General features: G+C 38.3%; 1 protein-coding gene across 2 annotated transcripts in view; it reads right to left on the bottom strand.

Moving 5' to 3' along the window:
• SCG3 (secretogranin III) overlaps window positions 1–24,488 on the bottom strand; it is a 46,918-nt gene that overhangs the window by 9,352 nt on the left and 13,078 nt on the right. For both annotated transcript variants that reach the window (XM_069098055.1, XM_069098056.1), the window contains 4 exons: window positions 19,271–19,448; window positions 16,037–16,153; window positions 11,623–11,706; window positions 10,724–10,849 (listed from right to left, as the gene is read on the bottom strand). In XM_069098055.1, coding sequence (XP_068954156.1) covers window positions 10,724–10,849; window positions 11,623–11,706; window positions 16,037–16,153; window positions 19,271–19,448 — 505 coding nt within the window. The remainder of the gene's footprint in view (window positions 1–10,723; window positions 10,850–11,622; window positions 11,707–16,036; window positions 16,154–19,270; window positions 19,449–24,488) is intronic.

Raw genomic sequence — 24,488 nt, 5'->3', positions numbered from 1 at the left:
AAGCCAAGGGAAGAAGCAGCAGCCTGGAAACCATTATGTAATGATTAACAGTGTCAAAAGCAGCAAAGAGTTCAAGTAGGATGGGGACAAAGAAAAGAGCACCAGATTTAGCAGCTAAGAGATCACTGGCAATCTTGCAGGGGCAGTTTCAATAATGAGGTAGACTTGGAAGCCAGATTGCAAGGGGCTGAAAAGTGAAAGGACCTGAAGAGGAGGCAATGAGCATACATGTCTCTTTCTAAGAGTTTTGTTTTGAAAGAGAAATGAGATAGAAAATGATAAGATATATTTTAATTAGTTTTACTGGATGCCATGTCTGAAATACTTTTTTGGGGAAGCAATCCAATTAAATGACTTGCCCGTGGTCACGTAGCTAGTAAGTGTCTGAGGCCAGATTTGAACTCAGGTCCTCCTGATTTGGTGCTCTAACCACTGTACCACCTGGCTGCCCCTTCAGTGCCTGAAATCTTTTGTTGGTATTTTCCTCCAGGATTACTCTCTTTCTCTGCTTTGACACTTCATCGCCTGTCAAAGGATGGTGTAATGCAAGGGTTTAAGATTCATTAATTTGATAATTTCAGTTACAAGAAATACACATATATACAGACAGAAAAACAGAGAGACAGAGATAGAGATAGAGTTAGAGAAACAGAGACAGACAGAGAGACAGAGAGAGTGACAGAAGTAGAGTGGCAGAGAGAGGAATTTCAGACTTCAAGATCATAGATGTAGCACAATTATATTATAATAAAATATCACCGCTTCCTATGTCATAGGAGTTGAAGAGGAGGTTGGGCTTGGGGACCATGGTATTTGAGGGAACATCAACAAGTACATTGAAGACTCCTAGCACAAATGGCAGGGATAGGCATGGAGAAGTTGGGGATCCAGGTACCAAATTCCTTGAGAACAATAGAGAATGACTTGGAGACTGGTAGGTGACAAGAGCAAAGATTTGGACTGAGGGATATAGATGTATGGAGCGACTCTCAGAGGGGAGGTTGCTGAGTGATTGTGGCAAAGGAAGGGTCAAGGTGAGGACTAAGCAGAAAGTCTCCTTTTTCTCTTGGCCCAGTGTATAAGAGAGGAGGGAAGAGGGAAGGAGGCATGGTAGGAAGAGTATTCAGTATTAGAAAAGGGGTGGTGAAGATTTCACACCTGGAGATTCTGGAGGAAACCAGGTTCCATAAGTTCCAAGAAGACGGAAAGAATATCAGATGAACTTGTTAAAAATGAAGGAGAGTTTATTAATAGAATAGGAATTCCAGAGGGCAAAATGCAACAGAAAAGTCAAGGAAGACATGGATGGAGGACTGAGGTGTTATGCTACCACCTGGAATCTTGCTAAATCTGTATGTTCTATGACCTTTTTACCTTCACTGACTTTAGACTGTCCGAATATGCTCCTACCTCTTTTGATAACCTTGGGCTTCTTGAACTCCACATTACTCTGTCTGATAGAGAGAAGGCTTAGTTTAAATGTAAGGTATAAAGTTTTTCATTCCTCAACTTCACATGGGAATCAATATATAGATTTTTATTGTCTTGCTGTCTGAGGCTGAGGTCAACTAAATTTAGTACAGCAAAAACGGTGTTCATTAATTCAAATAAATTCAGTGGAGAAAGGGACCTTATAGATTGCCAGTTCAACCTTCTAGTTTATAGACTGGGGAAACTGAGACCTAGAGAGAAGTGACTTGGCCACAAGAACCCCCAGAGTAAGTTGTTGAGTCAAGTTGCAGAGTCAAGATTGAAACCTGACTCATCTGACTTTTAAGACCAGCTAGTGCCTTTTCTATTCTTCTACTCTTCAAACTAATGAAAAGTCTAAATGAAAGAACATCTTTGAAGAAACGTAACTTGGTTACTTTTAAGTATACACAGTAACTAGTATGGGGCTAGACTAAGTGTCGGGACACCTGACTCAATTCAACTCAATAGATGCCATTATATCCCTTTTATAAGTGAGGACACAGTTTTAGAGAGGTTAAATGATTTGCCCAGTTAATAAGTAAGCTGCCTTAGCAGAAATTTACATACAAGCCTCTTGATTCTGTTCATTTTTGGGGGAAATTTAAAAAATTTTAAACTTAAATACAAAATAAAAAAAGAAACAAACTGAAATACTAAAACTTAATACAAAATAAAAAAAAAAGAAAAAAGACATTGCCATGTGCATGTCTCTTGATTCTGAATCTAGTACGTTTTCTAGTTCTGTGCTTGGTGCCTCTCAGTTACCAGCTGTTGGGTGCTGCAGGGGATCCAGTGCTGTGCTGGGAAGAAGGAAGACCAAGCTCAAATCTGACCTCAGACACTTATGAGCTGGGTGACCCTGAGTAAAACACCTAATCTCTCTTAGCCTTAAGTTTCCTCATCTGTAAAATGGGGATAATAAAAGCATCTACCTCCTAGGATTGTTGTGAGGATCAAATGAAATAATAATTACAAGGCATTTAGCACAGTGCCTGGCATATAGTAAGCATCATGTAAATATTAGCTTTTTTTTTTCTTTTTGGAGGGGAAAGGCAGGGAAACTGGGATTAAGTGACTTGCCCAAGGTCACAAGGCTAGTTTTTGTGTTAAGTGTCCAAGGCCAGATTTGACCTCAAGTCCTCCTGACTCCAGGGCTGGTGCTATATTCACTATGCCTCCTAGCTGCCCTGCCACAAAGATTTTTTTAAGAATCTTTGCCATTAAATAGCTTACAGTCACCTTGATGGCACAATGAATAGAAGATTGAACCTGGAGTCAGGAAAACCTCAGTTCACAGCTCAGACACTTAGAAGTCGTGTGACCCTGGGCAAGTCATTTTACCTGCCTGCTTCAGTTTCCTCAACTGTAAAAATGGGGATAATAACAGCGCCTACCATCCAGTATTATTTTGAGGATCAAATGGGATAGTATTTGTCAAGTGACTTGAGAACTCGCTATATAAATGCTAGTTGTTCTTATTACAGTATAATAGGATGGTGGGAGGAGGGGAGAGATTTTTAAAAATCACGATAATATAAAGCAGAATGTGATTACTATGAAGTTCAAACAAAATACAATGAAAACTTGCTGTGTGACCTCGGCAAAGTCAATTTGTATCTCTGGAGATCAGTTTCCTCAATCTATCAAATGAGTTCAATTCAACTGACATTTTATTAAGCCTCTGCTACAATCAAAGCACCTGGGATACAAAAGGCAAGCAAAAACCAGCCCCTCCCCAACAGGACATCCTACCAGGGGAAATGAGCAAGTTGAACTAAATGTACCTCGAAGCCCACTTTCCAGCCCAAACATTCTATGATTCCAGAAACTAGGCCAATTCAAGCTTGCCCAGTGAAGGTCCTCAGAGAGTCTGTTTAGTGAAGAGATGAGTCATTCGTCATTAGCATTTAGGTTGTTTGTATGTAAATGATGTTTCTAAATCCCTGAGGGTGCTGGAAAACAGTTTGTTCTCCGAAATATTTTAAACACTGATCCCACACTGTGTTTATAATATTAACTCTCACTACTTGGGGGCGAGGAGTAAAAGGGCTTCTTTAAACCAAAATAAACCTTAGCTCCGGCCTTGGAATATTAATGAAAATTCTGAATTTCTGGAGTCCAACAAGTAAAGGCAGTTAAATGATACATTGGGAATGAATAGCTAGGCTTTTATTACAACTTCAAAATTTGAATGAAAATTTGAAATGAAGGCATGCTAAACAAGTTTTTCAGGGAAATAAGATTATGGTGATTCTATCTATTTTGGAAAAAAAATCCTAGAATTATATGTACAGAAAAATCAATAGAGGGATAGTTCTAGTAGTAAGGGGAATTAGGAAAGGCTTTCTGTAGAAGGTGGGATTTTATCTGGGACTTGAAGGGAAGCCAGCAGGCAGAGGTGAGGAGGTGGAGTATTCTAGACACGGGGGACAGGCAGTAATAATAATACACAGTATTTATATGGTATTTTAAGGTCTGAAAAGCACTTTACAAATATGATCTCATTTTATCCTCACAACAATTCTGGGAGGGAGGCGCTATTATTATCCTCATTTGTATGAGGAAACTGAGCCAGGGAAAATGCCCAGAGTCTGGAGACAGTGTTTTGTGCAAGCTCACAAAATACAGGAAAGGGAGTGAATTGTAGGAAGACTGGAAAGGTAGGAGAGTTTGTGAAGAACTTTAAACTCCAAACAGGATTTCAGATTTGATCTAGGAGGTGTTAGAAACCGATTGGAATTTATTGAATGGAAGTTGGTGGTGGTGGTGATATGGTCAGATCTTTACTTTAGGATTAATTTGACAAATTAGACTAAGAATAATCTAAAAACTGAGTGAAAGATGGACTGGAATGGGGAGAGACTTGAGTCAGGTAGGTCAACCAGTAGTTTATTGCTACTAAAAGGGGTGAGGTGACATGGGCCTGCACCAAGGTGGTGGTAGTATAAGAGGAGAGAAGAGGGTGTTTTAGAGAGATGTTATGAAGGTAAAATTGACAGGACTTGGCAACAGATTGGACATGAGAGATGACAAAGACTGAAGAGTCACTCCATCATGCTGAGTCTCTATTCTCCTTCTCCCTCCCCCCTTTTCTAATATAGTTAAGATTGTATGTGGCCTTAAAACTAGCTGAAACAGAAGGGAAGCATGCCAGAGAATCAATCCTGTATCATCTTGGCTGGGTAGCTATGTGGGCTTTCAACATCAGAATTGTTAATTTGTTTTTTAAAAATTTAATTAATTAATTTGCTTCTTGGAGGGGGAGGACAGGGCAGTTAGGGTTAAGTGACTTGCCCAAGGTCACACAGCTAGTAAATGTTAAGTGTCTGAGGTCAGATTTGAACTTAGGTCCTCCTGACTACAGGGCTGGTGCTCTATTCACTGTGCCACTGTAAGGGTTATGGGATTTAAAGATCTTCCATGCCCCACTGGACTTGCTGACGTAGCAGGAAGGGGCGGAGCAAGAGGAAGTGGAAGCCAAACTAGAGTTCCTGCGGTGGCTGGCGGTGGTGGCGACGGTGGCAGCGGCAGCAGAGGCAGTGGCAGCACGAAGCCCTTTTTGAGTTAGCCAGAATTTCTGCTAAGGACTCCTGCTGAGGACTGCCAGGGGCCAGAGCTGCTGGGAGCGCGCTTCCTGGACGCTGGGTGGTTGCTGTGAGTGGGGAGAGGAGGACCTTTGCCTGAGGTAGCCTGTTCTGTTTTAAAGGCTTGAAAATGTGGGTGCTTTCTACTTTATCTACCTGTGCCAATGTCATAACTACTCTGATGGCTTTCACTTTCTGGTTTTGGGACTCAGTCTTTTGGTATCTTAATAAATTTTCTAGTTTATTCCCCCATATGGCAAGCATGAGGTATTTTGTGATGGATAATTATATCAGCATATCTGTAATCTCCATAGGCATTGTGAATATGGCATTACTGATACACCCTGAACTTCAAAGCATACAGGCAGAATTATCAGGACAGAAACAGATCAAGCAGACAGATTTCCAAACTGTCCAACCATTACATCCATACCCAGTCAACATCTGGGTTTTTCAAAGCCGGGGGGGCTCTGGACAACGGCTTTTCAGAATCAGATCAAATCACAGAACACTTCTCAAAGTAAGCCCCAAAACAAAGCTACACATCAGGGCTTATATAGCCTTCTCCTGGCTCAGAGAATGTAACAACCTTATTGACTCACTGGCCAATCAAGAAGTATCTACTGAAAAACAAGCCTCCCTCCCCAGGCTTCAGGTGCACTTTAGCCTAGGGGCAGGGAAGATCTTCCAAATTTGCATTCCCATTACAGCCACCTAGCTGCCCCTGTTAATTTGTTGTACAGATTTGTTCTGACCCCAGTGTGTTCCTTCTGACCCAGGAAAATTGCTTTGTTCTATCCTGTGAGCACGGATGGCAAAAATCTCTATACTTAAATGAATGGATAAGTGTGATATAGCTTCCAAAATGAGACAGAGTAAGACTCACTTACAGAAATCATGAAACTAATGGGAAATACAAAGAAACCTGGAAAGATCTTTATGAAATTAATGCAAAGTTAAAAAAAAAAGAACTAGAAAATGGGAGCTAATTCTAGGAAAAACGAAGACTTGAAGGGAATGACTGTAACAGTTATACTTATTCATTGAAATCAATTAACCTAAACATAAATAGTTACTAAACTAGGTGAGTTGTTTGTATTGATATTCAATATTAAGTTTTTAACAAAATATTTAATCACAGATAAAATATGGATTTATATACAGCAAATTGAATCTTATTCAATACATACAGTACTATTAATGACAAGCATTTTGAGAAGATACTTACCATAGAGTATACTATATAATGAAGATTTTTTTCATGTAATCATAACAAATACATTTTCTTTATGACAAAATCACATACGCTGAAAAATGATCATTAACTCATTGGGGTAAGATGATAGGGTTGCTCACAAGATGGATGGGCAGCCTCAGCCCATCCTACTGTCCTATTTAGTTAATGAATTGAATAAAATACAAAGTTGGGCAGCAAATTCATGTCAAATGTCTTACAGCAATCAATATACTTATATCTTAAAATAAGAGATTATGAGCCTAACTCTCTTCCCTATCCCATACTGCACCTCTACTCTTCCCCTTCCCCGGGAGGACTGGAGGCAATTGCAAATCTGTCCCAGACTTGAATAAGCTAGTGCAGGTTGGTGAATGACAAAGCAGAAAAACTGACTCTCCATTGAGATACCATAGCTCTCTGGGAGATTGGAGGGCTCATGCCTTAGCCTCTCAGTCATGAAAAGGATTGGGGATGGACATCTTCTACCTGTATTCTATTGTAACAATCTCCTTGCTGGTGGTGTTTTTCCTTCTGCTCTCTCTCTGAGCCCCTATTTCTCTTGCATGCATTCAATCCTGAGTGGTTTTTTACTAGGCCATTGTCTTAATCTTTACTGTGAGATGTAATCTCATTCTATTACTTCTTCCAATGACTGATGATGCTCTTCACAAGCCTATCCTACACCTTCTGCTCTGAGGAGAATGTAGTGATAAGCACTTACATATCCAGTTTTTGCCATAGTTGTTTTCATATTACTTAAGAATCCTTCTCTAGGGGCGGCCAGGTAGCACAGGTAAGAGCACCGGCTCCAGTGTTGGGATGACCTGGAGATAGAATCCTGGGCTCAGACACTTAGCACCCACCCAGAAACACCTGGCCGGGTAACCTTGAGCAAGTTACTTAACCCCAATTGCTTACCAAAAAAAAAAAAAAGAATCCTTCTCTAGTTTGACTCCTTTTAACCTAGACCTTAAGCCAGATCTATATCTTTCCCTCCCACTCCCCATCACATTGCTGCATAAACCATCAAAACCTCATAAGCATTTGTTGAATAAAAGAGACAGGAAGTCTAGACAACTTTGGCCTTGACCAGAATGGAAGTTTCCACTGTCCTTTCCAGTAATGAAAGCTGCATTTACAGATCATTTGGACTAGAAAAAAACAGATCAGTTTTTTCACATAAAAGTAAATGAACTAATCATAAATATAGGAACATATTTCTTAGTGACTTTGTCTTGTGGAATGTAATCCTATCCATTCAGTAAATGTTAATCTGTGATTCCAATTCTGACTGGTTAATTACAACCATCTGTTGCATTATATGGCAGTGGGGTGGGGGCAGAGATAGCACAAATATCTTAAAATTATATATACATATATATATATATATACACACACATACATACATGTATATATTAAAGATTAAAAAAAACCCTTCTCATTTTATCCAACACCTTTATCATCTATGAAATGTTTCACCAGATTTGATAACAATAAAATTCCATGGAAAGAGTTTCACTCTTTTTCTCTTCTCTTCTACTTCTAATGGGGCTTCTCATGAGAAGTTAAAGAAACAAGCTGATCTTCAATCCCTGAGTAATCAACTCTTGAATAAGTGGTAATCAATAATGCAATTTAAACCTCCCTTTTCAAAGAAAAACCCTAACCTTTTGCTAAAAATGAATAGGATATTTTCAAAATTGAGGAAACTGAGGCTGAGAGGTTAAATGAATTGTCCAGTACTCTATCCACTTTACCAACTAATTACCTACTTCTGGGACTATTCTTTGGGATTGCCCCAAGGCAGTGACTCATAAAGAAGAAAACTCATATTTTTGAAAAATGTTCACCATAGAATTATTTGATTAAAAAAAAAACTGGAAACAAAGTTAAGTACCAATGACTAGAGAATAGCTAGTTTATATCATATATGAATATAATGGAATATTATTGTGTCATGAGGAATGATCACAGATCACAGAGCTGAAAGGACCCTTAGAGGCCATTGAGTACAATTTCTTTATTTTAAAGGTAACAAAACAGAGGATGAAAGGTTTAATGATTTTCCTAAGGTCACAGAGCTATTAATTACCTGAGGCATGGGCAGCTAGGTAGCACAGTATATAGAACTCTGGGCCTAGAGTCAGGAAGACCTAAATTCAAGACACTGACTAGCTGTGTGACACCAAGTCACTTAACCCTCCTGTTTGCTTAAGTTTTTTTCATCTGTAAAACGAGCTGGAGAAGGAAATGGCAAACTATTCCAGTGTCTTTGCCAAGAAAACCACAAATGGGGTCATGAAGAGTTGGACATGACCGAAACAACAAAACATCAACATCCTGATTCCAAGGCTAGCACTTTATCCCCTGAACAAATATAAAGAATTAAGAAAAACACAAGAAGACGCAGGTATGAACATGTAGGTATGTAGAGGGAAGAAGGCAGAACCAAAATAACAATATATGCAATTACCACCAAGATGCCAATAAGTGCAACATTGAGGAATACAAAAATTCTGGTCTAATACAGCACCAGCATTTGGACCACAGTGTCGAAATTAAAGGCAGATCGTAAAGTAGAAATTAGGGTACCAGGAGTAAATGTAGTTGACTGTAAGGGAGAGGGGATGCAATTAAGTTATGACCATAGGACTACTCCTTTGTAGATTGGAGTCAAAAGTCACAGGAATGGAGAAGGATTAGAAATTGGAACTGGGGATGCCAGGGTTTGTTTTTTTGTTTTTTGAAGAAAGCAAGGATTAGAGTACAGAAAATGACAGTTAATTAATTTATGAGAGAGAAGGGAAAGCAAGCTGGACGCCCAAATCTGACTGCAATAAGGATCTTGATTAGGTTCTTTAAACAAGGAATGGTTACTCCTCCTTGGGTTTATATGATCTGGGAGGGGAAAGTGGCAGAAGGGAAGGTCGTGTTAATCCTTCTTCCTGACCCTCTGTGCTAGAGGATGTGAGAGGAGAAGTCAGCCCTGGAGACAGTGCCAAGACATGTGTCTTCATGAGGAAGCTAGGTTTGGGTGAAAATGAAAGGAATGTGAGAGGAACAGATCTAGGATCAAGGGGAATATTTAAAAGAAAATTGTTTTTTCACAGGAGAGGAGGGGTCCAGATGTTACAGCGGACAGGAAGAAGGGTTAGAGCCTGGGTAAGGCTGGAGCTGAGCTGGTTGAATATTACAGTGGGAAAAAAGGCAGCTAGTGAAAGGGGTTTCGAAGTGGGGCAGGATGGGGTGGGGCAGCAGAAGAAACAGTCTAAATACAAATGCAATTATGATTGTTCCCTTCCCCCTCTTGTTCCAGCCTCCTCTGCTAAGGCTGCCTCCCCTCTCCCAACACAAGGGCTGCTTTGGCTGTTGACATAGACCTGGGGGTGGGGGTGGGGTGGGAGGATAGGGACAGGGACTGGAGGGTCTAATCCTTTCCCCTTCTACTTCAAATTTCTGTGGTGAGAAACCCCATTCCCTCATCCTCTCCATTGTTGACCTTCTATCTGAACCCCTAGGGGTCTGCAGGAGATTAAGAGCCTCAGACACATTCTTTACACAATGATCAGGATGAAACAGCTGTGTCCCCTCTCCCCTCCCCACCCCCTAATCCTGACACATTTTTTTTTTTAGGAAGGGGTTGTTTGGGCGTTTGTTGAGAAGTATTTGCTGTGCCAAAACAAAATGTATCCAAAAAAAAATTAAAAATGTTGTCACTGAGTTAAAGGTACACGCATATATTTGTGCACACATACCCATGCATATATGTGTGCACATACATACACATGTGTACCTCGCATATGTGCGTACATATGTGTATTTATACACACATATCAAAGGTTGTCATAATATCCAGGGTAGATTCTAAGAGTAGTTTCTCTCACTTGATTTTTTTTCAGAGGTTTGCATAGGTTTTTGTTAAAGCAATATTTATTACTAAGTACAAGTTGAAGACTATGTATGCTACAATAATAAAAAAAACCAGTAGATTTAGCACCAGAATGGTGTTTAATACCTGTGCCCCCAGTTGTGTGATTTTGGGGCAAGTCCCATAACTTTCCTAAATGTCATTCTTCTCATTTATAAAATGGGTATAATTATATTTGCTTTATCTTCCTCACAAGGTTGTTGTGAGGAAAGTATTTTGTAAATTTTAAGACATCACATAAATTTAAGTCATGATAATGACTTGAAAGCATGGGCAATTGGTCCTAGACTGGAGTATGGGAATGGCCATTGGACAATATGAACAGCATAGAACAATCAATAGCCAACAATGGAAATGCCATTTTAAAAGCATGTCTACTTACAGGTAATCATATTACCTTTGTATACAAGTTTTGGCAATGTACTAATTGTCAAACCTTTCTCTGGTGTGGGGGAATAGATACCTCAATCTCATCATAAGCCAAGGCTGAGGATTCTATACCTTTTGGTTCCTCCTTGTTTTTTTCTGAGCTAGACCCATCTTTTGTGGAATCTTTTTGGGTTCCATATTCCTTTTCCATTTTAGCAGCTTCCTCCTTTGTACTGTCAGCTTCTTCATGACTCTTATCTGAAGGAACCAGAAACAAGTATCTACTGTTAAATCGACAATTCAAGACCTCTTGTTAACTACTTAAATGGTAGCTGTTCGTTATTATGTGAGATACTATGAAGTGGAAATCTGGCAATTTTCTATTCAGTTAATTAATATAGGGAACAAAAACTGGGCAAATCAGGCCCATCGTGAATTTTGGGGAGCTAAAACTGTCCAGTTTGGATGTTTTTTAATTAATTAAAAAAACAGTATAACTATTGTATAGACAAAGTCATTCATTCCAAACTGAATAGTCCTAGAGAATCAGACCTTCATGTTCTTGAACTTTTAGCAGACTTTTATTCCTTTGAACCCTATCTCCTCATTCCTTAATACTTTTTACATAAGGAATTGATGGGGGAAATTGGCAGACTAAAAGAGGTCATTCACTGTTGTCCGACATCAGCTCAACCTATTAAAAGTAGATAAAAATACAAGCATATTCTTTCTAGGAGATTGAAAAAAAAATTCACAACCACCACTAACACCACTTGGGAATAGGTCATACAGTGATAATTGTGCAATAAATGCTGTAATAATAGGATCATAGAAGCTTGGAATTGCAAGGGATTTTAGAGGTCACCTCGATGCATGCATTCCTAGGCAGTAAATTTAAGTCTATCCCTCTTACGCAAAGTTTTTCAAAATTACAATCTAGTGGCTGCTCATTATTAAACACAAGTCTTTTCCACTAATCTGAATGATATTTGTCATTTTTAAGGGCATGAAGGAAATAATAAGAAAAATACCTGGAATTAATCTGTTTTTATTGTCAGTGGCATTTTTTTCAAGCTTATTCTTGGTCTGTAGAGCTATTGTTGCATCCAAGTTTTCTGGAAAAAAAAGTCACCTTTAAAAATTCCAAGTTTTGATTTTAAAAAGTTTAAAAATCTTTCAAAAAGCAAACAATTTAACTTAATAAAACTGTAGGGGGAAGCAGTTGAATCTGAATTAGATTATATTTCATAGTGCCATGTAATTTGAGAGTTGAAAAGAAGCTTAGAGATCTTCAGTCCAACCTCCCATCCAATTCTTTTCAGGTGTTTTTCTGACAATGCCCCAGGAAGATGCTTATCCAGCCCTACCTATATGGTGTAAATAGCAGGAGACCATGTTTTATTCTTCTTTTGCATCCCTCTTTTTTTTTTGGAGGGGGGAAGGCTGGGCAGTTGGGGTTAAGTGACTTGCCCAAGGTCACATGGCTAGTAAGTGTTAAGTGTCTGAGGTCAGATTTGAACTTAGGTCCTCCTGACTCCAAAGCCGGTGCTCTATTCACTGTGCCACTCAGCCGCCCCATCCCTCTTATTCTTTAGCATTGTGCTAGGCAAACCATCAGAGTATAATGCCTCATAGTGATACTCATTTGTACTTAAAACTGCTATTGTTCACCCAGATATGAGCACAGATACACAGAATAATAGGCTCAATTATATTATTCTTGCCTTTTTCTTCTTTGTCCAAATAACTAGACCATCTCCTCATTTCATTTAGAATCTGGTCACCCAATAGGTCCTTTGTGGTCCTGGAGCATCTGATCTGTTAATATGGTGGTCTATCTAATATCTATACATTCATTGCTATGCAAACTGTCCAGTATCTCTTCCCATAACAGATTATCTTACATCCTCCCCTGGTGCAAGTCTGGCATAACCTGTGATAAAGCAATACATCAGGGAGGGGAAGTGGCAATTTCTACTTGGAGCCAAGGAGTTGAAGATGGAAGGTGAACAGTTGGGAACCAGAAAGGAGGGTTGGGTTCATACCAGGTTTCAGCAGAGTAAAGTTAAGGGAAGAGAGACTGATCACCAGGCAGAGTCTTAAAGATGCAGGAAGTAAGAGGGTCCGTTTGTGCTTAAGAAGTTAAAATTCATGGACTGCCAAGAAGATAACCATTTGCCTGACTCAGCATGATTCACCAAACCTTTGGTCTTTTTAATGCTGCTGCTGGTATTTTCTGTTCCTGGAAAATGCTGATGACCTGGTACACTTGTGGGTAGGGTCCACTAAGCCTCCGTATGATTCAGCCATGTCTGCTGGGCCACAGGCATGTACGCCATCTTCCCCCACCTTCATTCAGACTGTGGCTTGATGATGTGGCAAGACCTCTAATAACTCTAGGCCATGTATATACCCTGTCCACAGGCCCATCTGCCCCTGCCAATCTGCTTATAATAATAACTAACATTTATATGGTGCTTACTCTGTGCCTGACACTGTGCTAAGGGCTTTATGATTACTACCTCACTACAACCAAGAGAGATAGGGGCTATTATCCCCATTTTACAGATAACGAAACTAAGGCAAATGGTAATTAAGTGACTTGCCCAGAGTCACATGACTACTAAGGTTTGAGGTCAGATTTGAACTCTGGTCTTCCTAACTGCAGACTCAAATCTCTATCCATTTTGCCATCTAACTGCTTTAAGGTCTTGAAACAGTGAGCACCATGTCTCAAAGGTAGCTTGGATAATGTATTTTTCCAGTTCAGCCACAAGGAAGAACTATTGGACAACTCAGAGGGTATAAATTAGAGTTAAATTGAACCAATTATAGCAAAGAATGAAAGAACATAGAGTAGTTAGAGTGAGGGGGATAGTTTCAACTGGTAGAGGAGGAAGAAGGGAATAAGAATTAAATAGTACTGGGGAGGCTAGGTGGCACAGTGAATAGAGCACTGGCCCTGAAGTCAGGAGGGCCTGAGTTCAAATCTGACCTCAGACATTTAACACACAGAAAAAAAACTAGCATGTGACCTTAGGCAAGTCACTTACCCCCAATTGCCCTGCCTTCCCCCTCCAAAAAGAAAAAAAAAAAGAAAAAGGATTAAATAGTACCTACTCCACGTCAGGCACTGTGCTAAGCACTTTTTGCAAACATCTCATTTGATCTCCATAACAACCCTGTAATATCAGTGCTGTCATTATCCTCATTTTTCACAGGTGAGGAAATTGAGGCAAACAGAGGTTAACTGACTTGCCCAGGATCACATAGCTAGTAAGTGTATGACTCTGGATTTAGACTTGGTTCTTCCTGACTCCAGGCCCAATATACTCTCTGTACCACCAGCTGTTGTTAGTGGTAGGCCCTGGGCTTGCTACCTGAAGAATGGAGAAAGGACTAAGTGCCCTTTCCATCAATTTTTGAAAAACTCTACTAGTTGAGATGCTGAAGGAAGATAGCCAGGCCCAGGTGCAGTGATTTGCACCCCACATGGCACCATTTGTGTGCCACTTTGGCCATGTAGAGGTACATTGCTGATCAGTGTGCATGTAAAACAATATTCCTAATTAGTTATTGAACATGGGACCTGAAGGGAATTGTATGAGTAGTGGAAAAATGTAGTAAAAATTATAGCTGGTATAGACTCGGAAGATCTCAGTGGCCAAATAGACTGAGTTAATTTAATGAAATTCCACAGTAGACAGTAGGAGGAACCTGTCATCTTAATGTGGGGGAAGCCAGGTGGTGCAGTGGTTAGAGTGCCAGACTGGGAGTCTCAATAGACCTAAGTTCAAATTTGACCTTAGATACTTACTAGCTATGTGACCCTGGCCAAGTCATTTAATCTCTATTTGCCTGTTTCCTCATCTGAAAAAAGGGGGGTAATAATAACACCTAACTCTCAGAGTTGTTGTGAGGATCAAATAAGATAATAAGCTCTAAGCACAGTGCTTGGCACACAGTAACAAAAAAAATTAACTACGATGATGATGATATTGATCTTAGAAAATATAGGGGCAGCAAGGGGGTGCAGTGAATAGAGCATGAACTCTGGAGTCAGGAGGACCTGAGCTCAAATCCGGCTTCAAATAACTGACACTTAATAGCTATGTGACTTTGGGCAAGTCACTTAACCCCAATTGCCTTGCCTTCCTCCCTCCAAAGAAAAAAGAAAGAAAGAAAATGTAGCATTGGAGATATAATTCCAGGGGATGGTTCTACCTGTTCATCAGACTGGGGAGTGATATATGGTAGAAAGGTGAAGCTTTACCCAAAGGGTCATCATAAGATCATAGATTTAGAGTTAGAAAAAAATTTTCCAAGACCATCTAGTCTAACCTTCTCATTTGACATCTGAGGGAACTGAGGTCACTTTTTTGGTAAGTGACTTGCCCAAGGTCACACAGTTAGCTAGCAAGCATGAAAATCAAGATTTGAAACAAGGTATTCTGACTTCAGGGTCAATGGTTCCATGAAGAGATTACTTAGGACACGAGACTAACTGGGACCTCTTCTTGGAGATGATGTGAAATGAAAATCTGTGAAGCTAGAAAACTTCCTTTTAGGAACAAGGAGATCATCTGATCTAATCCAGGTGTACCTGAGCAGTCATCCTTTCTATAACATCCCTGAAAAGATGTCATGAAGCCTTTGCTTGAAAATTGCCAGCAATGAAGAAATAATTGCCTCTTGATGTGTCATTTTCTATATTTGGACAGATACAACTCTTAGGAAGTTCTTTCTCATAGTGAGTGAGATAAAATCTGCCTCCCTGCAATGTCTGTCTAGTTCTTCCCCCTGGCGTCAAATAGAACAGGTCTAATCCCTCTTTCATATGACAGCTTTTCAAACCCTTGAAAACAGCAATTTTGTTCCTTCCCAAATCTTCTTGTCTTCAAACTTGATGATCCAGTGTCTTAAATATCCCAGGGTCATCAATAGAAACGACAATAAGCATTGTAAATGTTCTTTTGTAGAAAAAATATAGGTTAAGTGAGTAGCTTAGAGGCATATAGCTAATAAACTTATAAGCAAAGTAAAGGAGTCATGAGTGTAGTTGCACCAGGAGAAGGAGCAAACCATTCTTCCCAATCTCTTCCCCAAGTATCTTCTGGGCCACAGTCTGACTTCTAAGCCACTTTCCAGTCTGCCTGCCCCCCACCGCCTCTGGATAGGGCAGGAGCTAGAGGAGAGCCAGGAAGTATAGGCCCAACAGGCTCTGGCTTGCTAAAAGGAAAAAAGTATTGGTCCTTCCCAACCTTCCCCCTGCCATATAGTTGTGTCGAGGACAAAGTCCCACCTATCTGTCTTAGTTATGGTTCTGACCAATAATCTGGGCAAAATGGTGGATTAGATATAAATCTACATTATTCTATTACAGTGTTTGGTACACATCCAGTTTTGTAGATTCACGTTTATTCTTACAACAAATAGTATTCTTACCAAGGTATGAAACACCTTCTTCTGGAGAAATTGTACCATATTTAACCATCATCTTCACAAAGTCAATTAATGTCTTCATTATAGTAATCAATGTTTCTTTCTCTTTAGCCTCTTTCTCTATAGGAAAAGGACATAAATCATTGTACAAACAATTAAAATGTACCTTCATATTTGATGACTATTTAAGATTCTCTCATTTATTCACTTATTCATTTAACACATATTTATTATATGCCCACTATGTCTAATGCTCTATGATTAGTGCTGGAGAAAATTTTTAAAATATGGTATATTGGTCATATTCTGCCTCTTCCCCCCCAACTGGGTTATATAAAATTTGAGTGTGGCCTATAATGTTATTTTTCAGGGTAGATTATTTTCTATTCAAAGAGATTGCATTCTAAGGGAGGATGGTGGCTTGTATTTGGACCAAAATAGTAAATAAGACAAGATAATATACTTTACTTCTACAAAGAACCTTGGTTCATCTAGTCCAAAAGCCGGTCTTCCAATTGAGATCAAAAAGGTTAATTGATTTGCCCAATGTTACGCATGTACAGGTAATAAGTAGCAGAGCTGGAATTAGAACCCAGTGGGACATGGTTCAATTTAATTCAACAACATCAATTAATTAATTAGTTAATAATTAATGTTGCCAATTGTGTATAATATATTGTGCCAGAAGGTGTGAGTTAAAAAAAAAAGAAATAGTTCCAGATCTCAAGAAGCTTACATTCCAGTATAATGTGCTTAAAATCTAGTAGGGGGAGCCAAAACATGTATATATATATATATAATAGAAATTACAGACAATGTGTATAAGGTGCATAATATGCTATATGATACAGCATTATGAAAAAATATTTTATATTATGCTTTGTGAATAAAACCTATTCATTCATGTTGAGAAGCAGGGGAAGGGGAAAGGAAAAAGCATTTATATAGAATCTTCTGAGTCAGACACTGTGCTAAGTGCTTTACAGATATTATCACATTTGAAGATAAGATAAGAAAGTCAGTAAACTACTGGGTTTCACCATTTACCTCTGAATCAAATCAAGCTTTGAAAATAGATTAAATTTTAAAAACTTGTAAAATGTATAGACAAAGGAGAATAAAGAGAGAAGGTAAGGGCAAGGGAGTATGGCAGGGGAGCAAGGCAAAGGGCTACGAGTGACAAACTTAAGCTACTTCATAATTTTGTCTATAGCTACATCTGCATTGCCACATTTCATATCATTGAAATAGTCTTGGAGGCTGAAGGAATGACCTTCACTGGCAAGTGGTGACTCACCAGGTAAACAGGGCTGGAATTTTCAGCTGGGAATCCGCTTCCTAATGGTACACAATGACTCAGAAATGGGCCAATAAAGGCAACAAAGTCCTGGATGTTGCAGCAAGTCTGACTCAATCTGAATGGTATCACCTACACCTCAACCTGGAGGTGGAGGAAAAGGGGTATTCTCCAGAAATGAGCTAACATGCACATGTTCAGAATGAGTTGTTACTGAACCTACTGGGTTTGTTCACCTGTTTGTTATCAAGAAGAGATCTTAGGGGTAGTTTGGGGAGAAATACCTGAAAATGACAGAGGAATGAAAATAAAAAGTACTGATAAAACATTTTAAAACAGAAAAGTGAGTCTACATATTTCAATAGGGAAAAGTAAGGATGCTAAAGAATGTTGGGGAGAATCACTTCCATGTGCCTAGTCTGGATAGGATTCATTCAGGTGAAGAATTTTAACATTTACAGAAGGATAAATGAGGTTGTATGAGTTTTAACAGTGGGGGCAGAGTGAAAGGGTAAAGAAAAGGAACTAGGAGTTGATTTATGTAAATCCCTATGGGGAAAGGAAATACTTCTAAGTATTATAGCTTACTATAGAATAAATAATCTTTAATTATTGTGTGTAATATATTAGTGCATTTCAGGTTGATGATGAAACCTTGACTGATGATGACCCAACTCATCTGAACTTTTAAAATTAAATGGTTTGAGCTAGTGAAAGGGGGTGGAGTATGCTTCCTTTCTAGAAAAATAAAGTCAAATGATAATAAAATAAGATAAAATCGGGGATTTATAAATGAAGTCTATCTATTCATAGGAAGAAAAGCAATAAAGAAATCACAAGGTATAGAAAATAGTTCTAGAGGGCGGCCAAGTGGTACAGTGAGTAAGAGCACTGGCCCCAGAGTCAGGATGACCTGGGATCGAATCCGGGCTCTGATACTTAGCACCACACCCAGAAATAACTGGCCATGTATCCTTGAGCAAGTTACTTAACCCCAATTGCTTAAAAAAAAAAGAAAAGAATTCTAGAATATTTAGCCTAATTTCCTTTCTCTTAATTCTCTCTAACACTATAAGATCCCTTAGGTTGATAATGAGTTGAGAAACCCAGTGCCTATGACATAGTATTGTTGTTCAGTCATTTTCAGTCATGCCCAACTCTTCGTGAGCCCATTTGGGGTTTTCTTGGCAAGGATGCTGGAGTGGTTTGCCATTTCCTTCTCCAGCTCATCTTATAGATGAGGAAACTGAGGCAAATAGGGTTAAATGACTTGCCCAGGGTCACACAGGAAGTGTCTGAGGTCAGATTCACCAGCTGCCCTAGGACATAGTAGACCCATGATAAATATTTGCTGATTAATTGTAAGATCCTGAGTCACCCAGGAGAAAATTAATCCTCTTCTACATGAAGTCTTTCCTGATAACCTAGAGCCTAATGCCGTCTCTCTCAAAAATTTACCTTCAGGGTGGCTAGGTGGCACAGTGAATAGAGCACTGGCCCTGGAGTCAGGAGGACCTGGGTTCGGATCCACAAAAACTAGCCATGTGACCTTGGGCAAGTCACTTAACCCCAATTGCCCTCCAAAAAGCAAAAAAAAAATTACCTTGCATTTATTTTTCATTTATTTTGCATATATTTATTGACATACATGTTTTCTCACCCAATAGACTAAAAGGTCCATGAGACCAAGCACTGTTCCATTTTTGTCTTTATATCTCCAGCACCTAGCCCAGTACCTGTCAACTAGTAGGAGCTAAATAAATGCTTATTGACTTATTCATGTGGTAAGACAGATTAAATGTTGGCAAATCTTGTGTTCTATCTGAACCCTCAGTATATCAACTACTTGATAGGAAGTGACTGCAAAAAGCTGAAAGCAAAACAGAACATTATTAGATTCAATATTTTCATCAAATATGGTAATATATCAGAATATTTACCTGAATCAATGCTTTTTAGTAGTGCATAAAAGTTTGGGAAATACTGGAGGTCATCAAAATTGTCATCAGTAGAAGGTTTGTTTCTTCTTTCCAAGGTATTAGGTATGGCCCACATCTTATGTACTGTATCATCGCTTTCTCCATTAGTAAGACCATCTTGAATGACTGGTTTTAGAGTCTGCAGTGGCAATGGGAAATTTCATTAAAAAACAAAACAAAACAACAAAACAAAACCTCAGATATATTTTGTCAGAATGAATGAAATTGTAACTTGATTCTCCTTTTTATTTGGGCCCTGAGTGTGGAATGGAAAAGTTTCTCCCTTTTGACCACAACTATAATAATAATAACTAATATTTATGTGGTGCTTTAAGGTTTGGGAAGCTTTTTACATATTAACTCATGTAATCTTCCCAACAACCCTGGGAGGTAGTTGCTATTATTATCCCCATTTTGTAAATAGGGGAATGAGGACATAGGGAGGTTAAGGGACTGGGACAGAGTCACACAGTTAGTATGTGTATCTGAGGCAGGTCTTCCTGACTCCAGGTTCAATGCTCCATTCTCTGAGCCACAATGCTTTGGCTCAGACATGTTCTGTCTGTCTAACAGACTTGACAGAATGGACAGATTAAGATAATACATAAGGTACATAAGTCAAAAGCAAGTAAAGTTTTTTTTTTTAAAGAAAACGAACATCAAGAAAACAAACCAAAAAAGTTTAGAAAGGGACAAAAATGCAATTTTGCTATTACCTTGTTAAAATTAATATATACATATTGGGGGGAGGGAAATGACTCTGTGATTTTATCCATATACTCTGGGCCATGATTCCAATCCTGAAGTCAGGAAGACCTGAGTTCAAATTTGGCCTCAAACATTAGCTGTGTGACCCTGGGGCAAGTCACTTAACCGTGTTTGCCTCAGTTTCCTCATCTGTAAAATGAGCTGGAGAAGGAAATGGCAAACCATTCCAATATCTCTACTAAGCAAACCCCAAATGTGGTCACAAAGAGAATGAAATGACTGAACTACAGCAAGAATAGGAAATTCCCACTGAGACAGATTGGCATCTGCACTGCAATTTAAAGTACCAGAGAGTGGCCTGGGAGTCCTGAGAATGGAAATGATTTGCCCAGGCCTCACATGACCAGTATGTGCCTAGGTCTTAAGCCCTAAGGCTTCCTGACTCAGAGGCCAGTTTTCAAGTTACGCCACCAGAGTATACTGCAGTGGCCCACAACATTCCAGAGTGTGTCCAGAACCAGAATAAAATGCAATTGGGAAATATTTAACAAAACAAATAAAAATACAACAAAGCATAGATATGTGAACTTGTAGTTTTCTCAATCACTATGCACGTGTAAGGATCCTTATATATGATTCAGCATCCCATTTCTTTTGAATTTTATGCCACTGCACTATACCATGGATGCCTCTCTAAGATATAGTTTTAAAAAGCAAAATGTAATAGAAGTTCATAGCTTTATATACAATCCTCTTTTTTGTATGTTTGAATGTTTGTATTTGTTGACAATTATTAAGTTCATAATAAAACAAAAGGAAATAAGAGTAAGGAAAGATCATGGAGAGTAGTTATGAGAGTTCTTCATTCAGACTGATCAGAGTGCAGGAAGGCTATCACTTTCTCTGATATGGGATGCTTTACTTGGAAGTGGTTTTTGGGTGCCATTTGAAAGATTGGAGCAAGCTACAGGGGAAAAGAAGGGACAATTTAGGCTTATGGTACTGTTTTGGGGGAGGATCAAAGACAGTTATAGGATAAACAGATGAAAGGGTTTTTCAATAAATATGCTTGCTGTGATCATGAGAGGCAGACTAGCATTGAAGGATTTCTTAGGAAATGAAACAATCAAGGCACACTAGTAAAGGACCTTAAAAGAAGAGGTGAGGCATTGGGAGCTGATCACAATGAGAAATTACAGCAGAATTTTAAAGGAGAGAGGCAATACGGCGCTGATACCTAAATCAGGAAGAGCCAAAACAAAGAAAGTTATAGATCAATTTCCTTAATGAAAATTGATGCAAAATTTTAAATAAAATACTAGCAAAGATACTATGGCAATATATCACAAAGAGCATACACTGTGACCAAAGTAGGATTTATACCAGGAATACAGGACTGGTCAATATTAGGAAAACTATCAGTATAGTTGACCATATCAGTAACAAAAAACAACAGAAATCATATGATTATCTCAGAATATACAGAAAAAACCTTTAGCAAAATATAGCACCCATTCCTATTAAAAATGCTAGAAAGCATAAGAATAAATGGAGTTTACCTTAAAATAATAAGTAGTATTTATCTAAAACCATCAGCAAGCATTAGCTGTAATGGGGATAAGCTAGAAGCCTGCCCAATACAATCAAGGGTGAAGCAAAGATGCCTATTATCGCCTCTATTGTTTAATATTGTACTAGAAATGTTAGTTATAGCAACAAGAGAAGAAAAAGAAATTAATTAGTTATAGCAACAAGAGAAGAAATTAAAGGAATTAGAATAGGCAATAAGGAAACACAACTATTATCCTACGCAGATAATATGTTATACTTGGAAAATCCTAAAGAATCAACTAAAAAAATACTTGAAATTGTTAACAATTTTAGCAAAGTTGCAAAATACAAAATAAACCCAGGTAAATCATCAGCATTTCTATATGTTACAAACAAAATTCAACAGCAAGAGATAGAGAAATTCCATTTAAAATAACTGTAGACAATATAAAATACTTTGGAGTCTACCTGCCAGGATAGAGGAATCCAGGAACTATATGAATACAATGATAAACACTTTTTCACACAAATAAAGTCAGATCTAAACAATTAGAAAAATATTAATTGCTCATGGGTAGGCCAAGTCAATATAATAAAAATGACAATATAATATAAATTGATCTATTTATTCAGTGCCATACCAATCAAACTATCAATTATAGAGCTAGACAAAATAATAACAAAATTCATTTGGAAGAACAAAAGCTCAAGGATATCAAGGGAATCAATGAAAAAAAATGCAAAAGAAGGCGGTCTAGCCATACCAGATCTCAGACTACATTATAAAGTGGTAATTATCAAAACAATCTGGTTCTGGCTAAGAAATAGAGTAGTGGTTCAGTGGAATAGATTAGGTATAAATTACATTATAGTAAATGGCCACAGTAATCTAGTATATGATAAACCCAAAGATCCAAGCTTTTGGAACAAAAACTCATTATTTGACAAAACTCCTCAGAAAACTGGAAAATGGTATGACAAAAACTAGGTATAGACCAATATCTCACATTGTATACCAAGATAAGGTCAAAATAGATACATGACTTACACCTAAAGGGTGATACTGTAAGCAAATTAAGAGAACATAGAATAGTTTATGTCAGATTTATGCACAAGGAAAGAATTTAGAACCAAAGATGATATAAGAGTACTATAAAATGTATTAATTTTGATTATATAAAATTAAAAAGTTTTTGCACAAACAAAACCAATGCAATCACAATTATAAAGAAAGCAAAAAAGTGGGAAAAATTTTGCAACAAGTATCTCTGATAAAGACTTAATTTCTCAAATATATAGAGAACTGAGTCAAAATTATAGAATAAAGAGCCATTTCTCAATTGAAAATGGCCCCACAGACAGGCAACTTTCATACAAAGGAATCAAAGCTATCTATAGTTATATGAAAAAATTCTCTAAATCACTATTGATTAGAGAAATGCAAATTAAAACAGTTATCAGGTAGTGTGTCACATCTATCAAGTTGGCTAACATGACAAAAATGTTGTATGTTGGAGGGGAAGTGGGAAAACTGGGACACTAATGTACTGTTGGTGGCATTGTGAACTGATCCAACCATTCTGGAGAGCAATTTGGAATTATGTCCAACAGGTTATACTCTTCAATCCAGAAATACTATTGCTAGGTTTATATCTCAAAGACATAAAAAAGGGAGAAAATCCTATTTGTACAAAAGTATTTATAGCAGATCTTTTTAATGGTCAGTAAGAATTGGAAATTAAAGGAATGTGGGGTGGCTAGGTGGTACAGTGAGTAGAGCACTGGCCCTGGAGTCAGGAGAACCTGAGTTTGGATCCGGCCTCAGACACTTAACACACACACACACACACACACACACACACACACACACACACACACAAACTAGCCATGTGACCCTGGGCAAGTTATTTAGCCCCTTGTGCTATAAGAACTGACAAGGAGAATGATTTCAGAATAACCTGGTAAGACTCACATGAATTGATGCATGTGAAGTGAACAGAACCAGGAGAACATTGTACACAGTAACAGCACTATTGTTTGATGACGAATTGTGAATGACTCAGCTAGTCTTAGCAATGCAATGAATGATCCAAGACAATCCCAAAGGACTAACAAAGCATACTATCCACTTCCAGAGAAAGAACTGATCTTGTTTGAATACAGGCTGAAGTCTGCTATTTCCTCTTTCTTTCTTTCTTTCTTTCTTTCTTTCTTTCTTTCTTTCTTTCTTTCTTTCTTTCTTTCTTTCTTTCTTTCTTTCTTTCTTCCTTCCTTTCTTTCTTTCTTCCTTCCTTGCTTTCTTTCTCTCTTTCCTTCTTTCTTTCTTTTTCTTTCTTTCCTCCTTCCTTCCTTTCTCTCTTTCTCTCTTTTTTTCTTTTAGTTTTTCTTTCATTTGAGTCTTTTTGTATAAAATGACTAATCTGGAAATGTTTTATATAATTGCACATGTATAACCTATATCTGATTGCTTACCATCTCAGGGAAGGGGTGGGGAAGGGAGGGAGGGATAGAATTTGGAACTCAAAACTTTAAATAAAAATCTTTAAAAAAGTAAATGAGAGGGGCATGATGCTGAACAAAATGTGCTGAGAAGACAACTGGACTACCATCTGTAGGAGATTCTAAAAGTTGGGAGTCTCACAGGGAGAAGACATAATGGTCCTGTAAGAGATGGAATGGGTCCAGAGAGAAAGGGACAGGCACAGGAAGTGGGATATACAGCCAAGTGAGAAGATTGGGCCCTATTCAATATATGACATAAAAGAGAGATAAATTGAAGATCGATTACATTTTTATGCTTGAGATATATTTACTGTAAGAAGGTGGACAAATCAGTCAGTCAATAAATCAACAAGCATTTATTAAACACCTTTTGCTTACCGGGTACTGTGTTAAGTGTTAGAGATAGTAATGAAGTAGT

Source organism: Petaurus breviceps, unplaced genomic scaffold (genome assembly GCF_028583685.1).
Source record: "Petaurus breviceps papuanus isolate PSGF00001 unplaced genomic scaffold, PetGlider_PUasm1.0 37, whole genome shotgun sequence".
NCBI lineage: Eukaryota > Metazoa > Chordata > Mammalia > Diprotodontia > Petauridae > Petaurus > Petaurus breviceps.
Note: the sequence above shows the minus strand (reverse complement) of the source record. Positions and strands in the feature narration are given on the sequence as shown.